The sequence below is a fragment of the Quercus suber genome, unplaced genomic scaffold (genome assembly GCF_002906115.3).
Source record: "Quercus suber isolate HL8 unplaced genomic scaffold, Cork oak 2.0 scaffold_76, whole genome shotgun sequence".
NCBI classification, from domain to species: domain Eukaryota; kingdom Viridiplantae; phylum Streptophyta; class Magnoliopsida; order Fagales; family Fagaceae; genus Quercus; species Quercus suber.
In genome coordinates this window covers 572,722-582,943 of record NW_027069541.1, presented here as the reverse complement: position 1 = coordinate 582,943, position 10,222 = coordinate 572,722, and the positions used below count along the sequence as shown (strand labels likewise).

Here is a 10,222-nt window from a genome sequence, read left to right as displayed (position 1 = left end):
TATGATCTGTTTATATATAAATTAATTATCTATTACCCGCCCAACCCATTTAATTAGTAACCCGCCCATTTAACCCAATATGATCCAAATAAATAAATAACATGTTAAAAACTTCAAAAACAAAAATTAAAAAGTTTAAAAATCACTTTTTCTATTCTTTCCTTTCATTTTCCTTCACAAAATTCATTTCTCAGCAACCAAACAAACCATCAAAGAAAGAGAAAGAAAGAGAAAAAGTTTAAGTTATCAACTTAAAAAAAAAATAATTAAAAAAAAAAACCTCAGAAATCACTTTTTCCTTCTTTTTCCTTTCATTTTTCAGCAACCAAACAAAGCATTAGAGAGAGAGAGAGAGAGAGAGAGATTCAAACAGAGAGATAAGATCTACATTGTCTTCTCCTCCGAAAAATCCTCATCGGCGCCACCTCTCCGTCTCCATCTATTTCCTCTACCTCTCGGATGAGGAAGAGTCTGTGTCTTTTAATAAAGGAAGGCTCAACGATGAGTCGTATGATGATGTGGTGGCAAACTTCGAGCTTCGTTGGAGGAAGTGTTTGAGGGATTAGGTGTTTGTGGTTGTGGTGGCGGTGGACAACGGTGTTGCTTTTGGGTCGGGTTTGGGGTTTGAGTTGTGGTAGAGTTTTTTGAGGCCAAGAAGGTCTTTCCATGGCTGGAACATCTTAGAGCTTTGGGAGAAAAGAGGTACGGGTTGGTACTAGAGATCTCTGGTCTCTAGCGAGTTTTTGGAGATTCCGGCGACCTGATCTCGAAAATGGTGGCGTTGTTGACTTGAGGTTTGACCGACGAGAGCTGTAGTGGAAAGAACTTTCCATCAAAGAAGAGCTCGTCGGCAGGGAGCATGGCCACCGGATATTTTAGCCTGAACTCAAAATCTCCAGCCGATGCTTCCAAATCTGGTAGCTTGGAAGGAGGCGGTGATTTCACCGAAGCTAGGTCGATAAAGCTCTCCGACGACATTCTGATGTTGTTTACACATGCTGAGCCCATTTGGATTTTTTATTTAAATTTAAATTTTAGATGAGTTTAGTGGTTATTAGTGGATTTATCCATTTAGACCCATCTAATTAAATAACCAAATGAGTTTTTACCCATTTAACCCAAATATTTAAATGGATTGAGTTAAGACTTATCCAAATAAGGTGGGTAATGGACGGGTTTATGAACATGGATAAAAATTGCCACCCCTACCCTCATTTTCCTTGTTTTATTTCACTTTCCCCCTTTATTTTCCCTTTACTTTCTTATCCCTCTCCCTCCACACACACACACACACACACACACACACACACTCTCTCTCTCTCTCTCTCTCTCTCTCTCTCTCCTAATTTAAGAATGGGTCTCAAAATTTCAAACCCATGGCAATGAGCTTGGCCGACAGCATACTGACTTTACTCTGCAGGTGGGTTGAGTAGTTTATGGGTTTAATCATGGCAATGATGGTATTGCCCCTTGATTTTGGTGGCTAAAGCTTGGGGTTCAATGTTGCGTTTGTCTATTTGGGTGCCAATATTGTAGTGTAGATTTAGTTTTGTGCGTTGGTCATGACATGAAGATCAGAAGGAAAGATGTGTAAAATTAGTCTCTTAAAAGCAAGAGAATCCATCCGTTCAAACACATCATTGGGTGGCTAATTGCGGATGGTGTTTGTAGAGTCCCGATATTTACAAATTAGCTGGTATAAAAAGTTAAAAAGGGAAATTTTTTATTTTTTGTTCTTCTTTTTATACATGTTCTAAGCAAAAACCACATTGTTTAGAGCTTAATTAATTCTTAACAGACACATCAACACCGGCCATTGAGGGATGAACTTGTTTCCAAACACTATGGGTCACAATCTAAAATTTTAAACTTTGGGGGACAAGACCAAAGTGACCCAGACATTCAAGGCTGTAAATTGCAAGGACTCGTATTTTCAACTCCACATAACCTTTTGTCCCCCCCACAAGATACCTAACAATTCTATATAGCACCGCATCACACTTATTGCACATCACAATAAAACGAGGAAAATAACATTAAATCTTCTAAATCAAACGAAGGAAGCAGCCTTCTGAGGCACGAGCAGATTGATCCATAGAAATCTAACAGCAAGTGAAGCAATTCCTTCATCACATAAAGGACATCCAAGACACGAGTTCGGAAAAAAGCATACCAGAGTTCCAGTATACCAATCCAATATGCTGATTTACCTCTCGTCCATTTCTTCCAAACCTCCTTTCAGTTCTCTCCCTACTAGCTTCTGATATGATAGGAACAGAGTTTCAGATTGACAGTCCTGGAAGGCTTACTGCCGGTGGCTGAACCAATTAAAAATGCTTAAATCAAACTTTAATGCATAAAAAATGAAAATAACCATTAGAAATTGATCTGCTGAGAGTTCAGGCTGAAATAGAGAAACAAAACATTAGCAGACTTCCACTTTAAACAATTCCACATGGCCAAATATCAAACCAAGAAGAATTTCCAATATCAATCATATAGGAATATCCCACTTAAAGAAAAAGAATCAAACCAAAAATATCATCAACAATAGGGGTCATATGTTACATCCCCAAAGTTCACGAGTGTATGGAACACATTCTGCACTCGAGGTGATTATTACTGTAAAGAGACCAAGTAACTTGTTATGTAGTATAATATAGACATCCATTTTAAGCTCAGCCAAACCAATTAAATTTAATCACTTTTAAGCAACCCCATGAAAAACCAAGAAATGGAGATCTTCTTACTAGTAGGTGTCCTGATTAGAAGTCCTGTCGATATCTTCACCACAACAAAAGTTGCACACAAAGCAACAATTGGCTCCTGAAATTTCCCAACTGAACCTGAAAAACATACAAGAACAAAATTTATTTTTTTACATAACATAACGTCACAAATCCTAAAACTCATGCCGCTAAGAGTCAGATATGAAGGATGGAAAACCTAGATCAAAACACATCAGACTAAACTAAACAACATGAATGCGAGGAAAAAAGTATCGCACCATAATCGCCATCTCTTTCACATCCACGATAGCAAATGCGGGCATAGGCTTAAAACATCCCTCGTGCCATGAGAAAAGAAAAACCAAAAGAAAAGAAAAATCAAAAGGGTCGAACAAATGTGGTAAGCAAGAAACAATTCATAACATTTTATGCTACATCCAAGACACCACAAGGTATTACAATGGTGAGGGAGGGAGGGAAATCTGGAAAAAGAAGAAGAACAAGAAAGTCACGATTTCAATTCTAGATTATATTACATATCTTGTGCTACTCACAAACTAAAGTTACACCATAAAAATATAAACAATCCCCAAGCCACTAGTAGAGATTTTTTAAAATCAAAAAGGTCATTTCCTAGCTAATGAGCTAGCTCAAATGGCACCTCCTTCCCTTGTTTAAGGTGGAGGGCCAAAAAGTAGTTAACAGAAATTTATCCAACAATAAACCAAGAAAGAGAAAAATAACCAGAAGTTGGGTCTCAACTTAAATCCAACAGAAGCATGTAATGTTATGCCAATAATGGCTGTATAAATTGAAATCAACTGCTTACACTTATAAAACTTGGTATCTGCCAGGTTGGGCTGCACTGTTTGTTTGTGATCCCTGGTTTGTGATGTCTTCCAAAACTCGTTTTAATTCTGATTTAGCTCTCTTGACAGACTGTTCAGTAGGGCCCTCAATGAACAAGTAGAGCTTGCGATCTCCGGGTCCCGGGATCCGACCTTGTGGGAAATACTGCCCCCTCGTAGTAATAGCAGCTCCAGTCCACTCTGAAATTGGGCCCAAAGTTTCCTTGTGGGTAACCCTCCATCGAGCACTCTGGGGAAAATCATTTATCTCCAACTCCGCTTCGTAATGTTCTGGCATAGCAACTTCTTGAAGCTTCAACAAATTTTTCTGTAAGTTGAGAGCCGCTGCAATTGCTGCTGCCCGAGCTGCCCCTGCTCCATCATTGGCAACAACAGGCAGGCCAGTTGCAGACACCGCTGCCGTTGTTCCAGGTATTGCTAGACCAATTGTTGGCAGTGTAACAGGTAGTCCACCGTTGGGAAGCAGTTGTACAGCAGAGACAGGGGTCGGCATAGGTGTATTCGCTGTACTGACTTTGGAGGCAGCAGCGATTATCTGAGCTAAGGCAGTATGCTGGGATATGTCACCACCTGCCTTCCGTATACTGTCATCATCGTCATCCGAATCTGACTTGTCCTCTTCAAAACCATATTCTTTGGCCTGTGCTTTCTTTGCAGCTCTCCTCACCTCATCTTCCTCTTCATTAAATTTAAAACCACTTCCACCATAACCAGTACCATGGGCTTGCTCAAGTCCCTGATTCACTTTTGCCATAAAACCATCAGCAAGAGCTTTCAGGTCATCGGGAACAGCTTGCTCAGAAAGTTCCAATGCTTTTACAAGATCAGGTGCGTATCTTGCATCTTCCTCAGAAATAAATGTGATAGCACAACCTTTCCGACCAGCTCGACCTGTACGACCAACACGATGGACATAATCTTCATAGTGGTTTGGAACGTCAAAGTTGACCACCAATTCAAGCTCCTTCACGTCTAAACCCCTAGCAGCAATACTTGTAGCAATTAGCAAATTGCAGACATTGCTCTTAAAATCAGAAATGGTGGATTCACGGTCAGTCTGGTCCTTAGCCCCATGAAGCGAGAGGCAAGGATAACCATGCTTGATGAGATCCCTGAACAAAGCATCACATTTCTCCTGCGAGTGGACAAATATTAAAATCTTCCCTTTCTCATACCATTCCCCAAGTAATTCCAGCAATCTTAAGAACCTTTCATTTTCCAGCCTCACCTCAACCAACTGTGTTATATCCTTGTTCACAACACTTCTCCCACCAACCTGTATCTCCACAGGTTTGTTTAACACTTTACGTGCCAAAATTTCTACTTGACGAGGGAAAGTTGCAGAAAAGAGTACCGTTTGGCGATCTGGCCGAATATTTTGAACAATTCGAGTAATTTGAGGCTCAAAACCCATGTCAAACATCCGGTCAGCTTCATCCATAACTAAATATGTGACTCTACGCAGATTTGTAATTTTCCCCCCACTTGTGCAAAGTATGTCAATCATCCTACCCGGAGTACAGACAACAATCTCTGTACCACGCTTCAATTCACTAATTTGTTGAGCAACACCAGAACCTCCATACACAGGCACACACCTGATACCAAGTACCTTGGAAAACTTCTTTATATCACTGTGGATCTGCTGTACAAGCTCCCTTGTAGGTGCCATTATAAGCCCAATAGGTCCATCTCCAGCTACCACAGGTGGCTGGTCCTTGATATGCCTCAACATTGGCAGCACAAATGCAAGGGTTTTGCCTGAGCCAGTTTTGGCAACGCCTATGCAGTCTCGACCACTCATAATTATAGGCAGAGCCTGAGCTTGAATTGGCATTGGACTTTCATATTCCAGCTTCTTTATTGTCTCCAAGATTTTACTCGTAAGTCCCGTTTGGTGCCAGGTTTTAATTGGCTTTGGTACGTCTTTACCATGTATCTTCAATTCCAATTCTTTTCGGTAAGCAACAACCTCTTCAGAAGTCATCTTAGCGATCTCTTTCACTTCAATATAGAAGTTTTTCCGGAACGGTTCATAATCAATCTTTGAGTGGTCAACTACAGAAAGCTTCTCAGCTTTTGTCTTCTTCACCCTTTTCATGAACTCATCATCATCTTCTTCTTGTACAGGATCCTCATCATTCTCAAGGTCACTATAATCTGACTCTGAATCTTCACCCTGCATTATTCTCCCCATAGACTTATTTGAACCCTTCCTAGGCTGCTCACCATTACTTAATTCATCCTTCTTAGGTTTGTTCTTTGAGTCCACATCCATATCATCAAAATTCGGAGGAGCTGAAGTATTGTTTAGCTTCTCAACTTCAGGCAATACCATAGAATTCATAAAGGCATCCAATGGATCAATTTCTTCATCCCCAGCATCACCATCAGCCCCATTCTGTGAAGTGGAAGCTATTCCATCCTCAGAATCAACCAACATTGAATCCCCAACTTCATTGTCAGTAGGATTGACATTTTCATCAATGTCCATATCTGTCTCTGGTTTCCCCATAGGAGGTACTTCTTCATCATCAGATTCTCCTTCAAGGGTCCAGGTCTTCCCAGACATGGGTTCCTCAGCATTTGCTTCCCCACGCTTTTCTCTCTCAGCTTCTTCATTTTTTCTCTTTGTCTCCTGCCACTCCTGCACTCTCCTCCTCCGCTTTTCCATTTCCTCCTCCAATCTCCGCTGCTCATCTTTCAACTCCTCTTCACGGGTCAGTTTATTATCCTTATCAGAATCATCCTCAGTACTCTTTTTTCTTGGGCTCTCTTCACTATCAGCCCTGTGCTTGCGAGGCCTGCTATTGCTCCTGCTCCGTTCACGATCTCTATCCTTGTAACCATCATCGTCTCTCCTGCGTCGCTTCCTGTCATGCTCCCTATGATTATCATCACCGTCATCACTATCGGCTTCTCGATGCTTCTCCCTATCCCGTATCCTCCTCTCTCTTTCTCTCTCCTTCTCTCTCTCTCTTTCACGCTCCCTCCTCTCCCTTTCCCTCTCTCTCTCCCTCTCTCGCTCTTCTCTGTCACGTTCCCTCTTCTCCCTTTCTCTTTCCCTCTCTCTTTCTTTCTCTCTTGCTCTCTCCCTCTTCTCTTTCTCCCTTTCCCTCTCCCTCTCTCTCTCCCTCTCTTCCCTGTCTCTTTCCCTCTTCTTTTCTCTGGCCCTCTCTCTTTCTCTGTCGTCATCACGACTTCTTGTCCTATCCTTATCCTTGTCCCTGTCTCTATGCTTCTCCCTAATTCTATCATGCTTGCCATCAGAATCACTACTCTTCTCTCTCTCAGAACGCCGACTATCTCGGTCCTTCTTCTCCCTCTCCTGGTCCCTATGCCTCTCCCCATTTCTCTCCTTCTCATCAGATTCACTACTCTTCTCTTTCTCAGAACGCCGGCTATCGCGGTCCTTCTTCTCCCTATCCCGCTCCCTATGTCTCTCCCCATTTCTCTCCTTGTCATCAGATTCGCTACTCTTCTCTCTCTCAGAACGCCGGCTATCACGGTCTTTCTTCACCCTATCCCTGTGTCTCTCCCCATTTCTCTCCTTATCTCTTTCTCTATCGCGATCACGGTGGCTCCGCTTCGACTCCTTCAAATCCTCCACCTCACTCCTCTCCGAATCCTCCCTCCTAGATTTGTGCTTCCCCTCATCCATCGCTTTCTCCTATGAATTCACAAACCAAACAATACATAACAAATCAATTAAAAAAAAAAAAAAAAAGAGAGATTCGAAACCCTAGCAGATAATAATTCGTGCAATTCTACAATTCCTCAACTATATGATATGAGTGACTAACTTCAAGTTCTTTATTATGTGATGAAAGTTCGAGCGGTTGAGATTATACGAGACCGGAATTAACAAAGAAAAAATAATTGCACGCAAACAATGAAGAAAACGAAAACTGGAAACTGAAAAACTGTATGCTAATCTTTCAAAAGTGGAAAATAGAATTACCAGAAAAATTAAGCGGTTCCTAAATTTTGCAAGATATCGCGGAAAAAAAATTCGTGGCGAAGATGAATGTTGAATCCAGAGAGAAAAAGGAAATTTCGAGAGTCGAAACCCTAACCTTATGTTTTGGTCGAATATATATAAAAATTAGCGGCTAGCGTAAGGAGACCCCGACTTCACTATGGCTGCCTTTTGAACTTTTAAGGGCCGAAAATTTTGTAGTTGGAACCGCCTTAGAGTTCTTGTCTACTTCCACTGGATCGGCCTTATATCGTAGGTGGGGGTGTCCATTGATGGGTCATGAATACGGTTTGGGCTTTGGCTTAGACTTTCTTATAGCGGAAACTTATCTTTATTGGGCGGGCCATGAATTTACTAATGAAAAATAGGAAATCTATTGGATAGCATGGGACTATGGTGTCCACGGGTCGTGCTAGGTCAGATTTGTGCCCAACTCGGACCCAACCCAAATTATTCGGGTGGAGAAAAATATGGCCTAAAACCGACCCAGTGATCTGGTCGGATTTTTCAGTTCGGGTCTAGTCGGTTTCGGGTTGTATCAGTTTGGGTATCGGGTTTTATCACGGGGAACATTTTTAGCTGGATCCTGCGAGATCTGGCCAAAATCTGGCCGGATCCGCTGAGATCGAACAGAAATATGGCTAGATTTGTTGAGATCGGACAGAAATATGGCCGGATCCATCGAGATCTAGCCTAGATTTTGTCGGATAATGGTGAGATCTCGCCGGATCTAGTCGAAAATTCGTAATACTTCGCCAGAAAGGATAAAGGTTCGGTTCGGGTCGGGTGTCACGGGTTTTGAAACAGAAAACCGACAATTGACCCACATGAGGTCGGGTTATCGAGTTCAGAACCCACGTCCGTCCGCCAGAGTCGTCGGATCGGGTGGTGGCGGGTCGATGGCAAGCGAGTTTGCTGGGTTGAACGGGCTGCTGAGTCTGGTGGACAGCCCTACATGGGAGTATTGCTTTCTCCTCTTACATGACTAAATGAGACTTACCCTTCATGTGAGATGAGGGAGTAATGCTACCGAACTACCCAATAATTATTCTGAAAAATAAAAGTGTGAAAATAAATAACTGGCAAAATTTGATCTAATCTGTTAGCTCGACTCAAACCTAAAGGAATATATCTTATCCAAATCTGATAATGTTTTACTCAAAGCAAAGATGGCTTGATTCAAACCCAACTTGTTTTTTAAACAATTGTTTTTTAACAAAAAAAAAGAAAAAAAAAAGAAAGATAGGCAAAATAAGCTAGCAAATCACTCTAAAATGCTAAACCATGTGAAAGTAACATGATATCAACCATCTAAAGGTAATGGCTACACTAAATCAAATATAAGTCACCAATTTTTTTTTCCCTAGTTTGACCATGAGGCAACAAGATTTAGAGAAATTAAGTATATAATATAAATTTTGAGAGCATCGAGTAGCTTAGATTTAAATAAAATCTCTACATTCTTTGGTGTGATAAAAGACTTAGAGTATCAGTATAAACCCCACATTTGGGTAATCAAATTCATAAGATTCTTGTCATTGTCAGTCTCATCTTCTACATACCAACATATCTTTCGTTGTTTTCAGGTGGAACAAAGTTTGTATTTTAAAAAACAAGTATCAAAGGAATGTATAACGAGAATGTCACCAAAGTTGTGGACACTTATTGTTCTTTTTTTATATTAAAAAAAAACCTAATTTTTTTTTTTTTTTTTTTTTTTGGAGACTATCTCAACCCAGCTCAACCAGGAATGATCACCAAAGTTGTGGACACTTATTGTTCTTTTTTTATATTAAAAAAAAACCTAATTTTTTTTTTTTTTTTTTTTTTTGGAGACTATCTCAACCCAGCTCAACCAGGAATGATAATTTATGAAAAACTAAAATTACGTCTTTTTTGGCACTTAACAGCAAACCACCTATATTTTTATGGCCACGTTTGTAAACTTTAAATTGTGTAAACTTAAGATTATAATTCTTATTTTTATATATTTAATTTCAATAATAGATCACATCAAAAAAAAAAATTCAATAATAGATAATATGTATAAAAATAAGTCTTTCGCTTTTTAATGAATTTTTTATACTGTTTCCATCTAAATAAAATTTGATAAAAGTAGTTATCAAAACAAAACCAAGAAAATTTGATAAAGTAGGTATGAATATCTAACTAAATTAGGTAAGTTTTTTTCCAAAAAAATACAGTATATAATTTGACTTCTTATTCATTACTACTCATTGTTTAAAATATATATTGTCAAACTTGTCGTGTTTTGCATGGGTTACAGTTGACACTTTTTACTAACAAAGGTTTGAAAGGCCAAATTTTGTACTATCATCGTGTCTTTATATAAGGGGTGATGAATCAAAGAAATTCACCAATGAGTCGCACAATACTCTTCTTGCTTGTATGTTAACCTGCACGAAACAAAGGAGAAAACCTATCGAAGGGCATCGATGTGGTGCCGGCCAAACACCCTCCGAAGGTTAAGTCAGAAAATATTATCACAACTCTAGAGTGCTAGAGAGGGTTAAATCATGCGTACTTTAGTTTGTGAGGGTATTGGGGCTTTTATAGTGGCATAAGATTGACATCCCTTTCTTGGCGCGGAAGTCTTTTCCTTATAGGACTCTCCTTGTAGAATC

The 10,222-nt window shown here is 40.1% G+C and overlaps 1 protein-coding gene across 4 annotated transcripts; it reads right to left on the bottom strand.

The window, feature by feature from the left end:
* Positions 1-1,699: 1,699 nt before the first annotated feature.
* LOC112029998 (DEAD-box ATP-dependent RNA helicase 42) lies at positions 1,700-7,804 on the bottom strand. 4 transcript variants are annotated; one of them, XR_010628978.1, is made up of 4 exons: positions 7,675-7,804; positions 3,559-7,268; positions 2,751-2,846; positions 1,700-2,318 (listed from the first exon to the last, which is right to left on the bottom strand). XR_010628978.1 is itself a non-coding variant. In XM_024062682.2 (3 exons), the coding sequence occupies exon 2, from the start codon at positions 7,257-7,259 to the stop codon at positions 3,561-3,563; it is 3,699 nt and encodes a 1,232-aa protein (XP_023918450.1). In that variant the 5' UTR covers positions 7,260-7,268; positions 7,560-7,796; the 3' UTR covers positions 2,411-2,846; positions 3,559-3,560. The 4 variants fall into 4 exon arrangements, 1 of the variants encoding a protein (XP_023918450.1); XR_002884816.2 differs by having other exon boundaries at positions 3,008-7,268; positions 7,560-7,796; XR_002884817.2 differs by having other exon boundaries at positions 7,560-7,796.
* Positions 7,805-10,222: the final 2,418 nt, after the last annotated feature.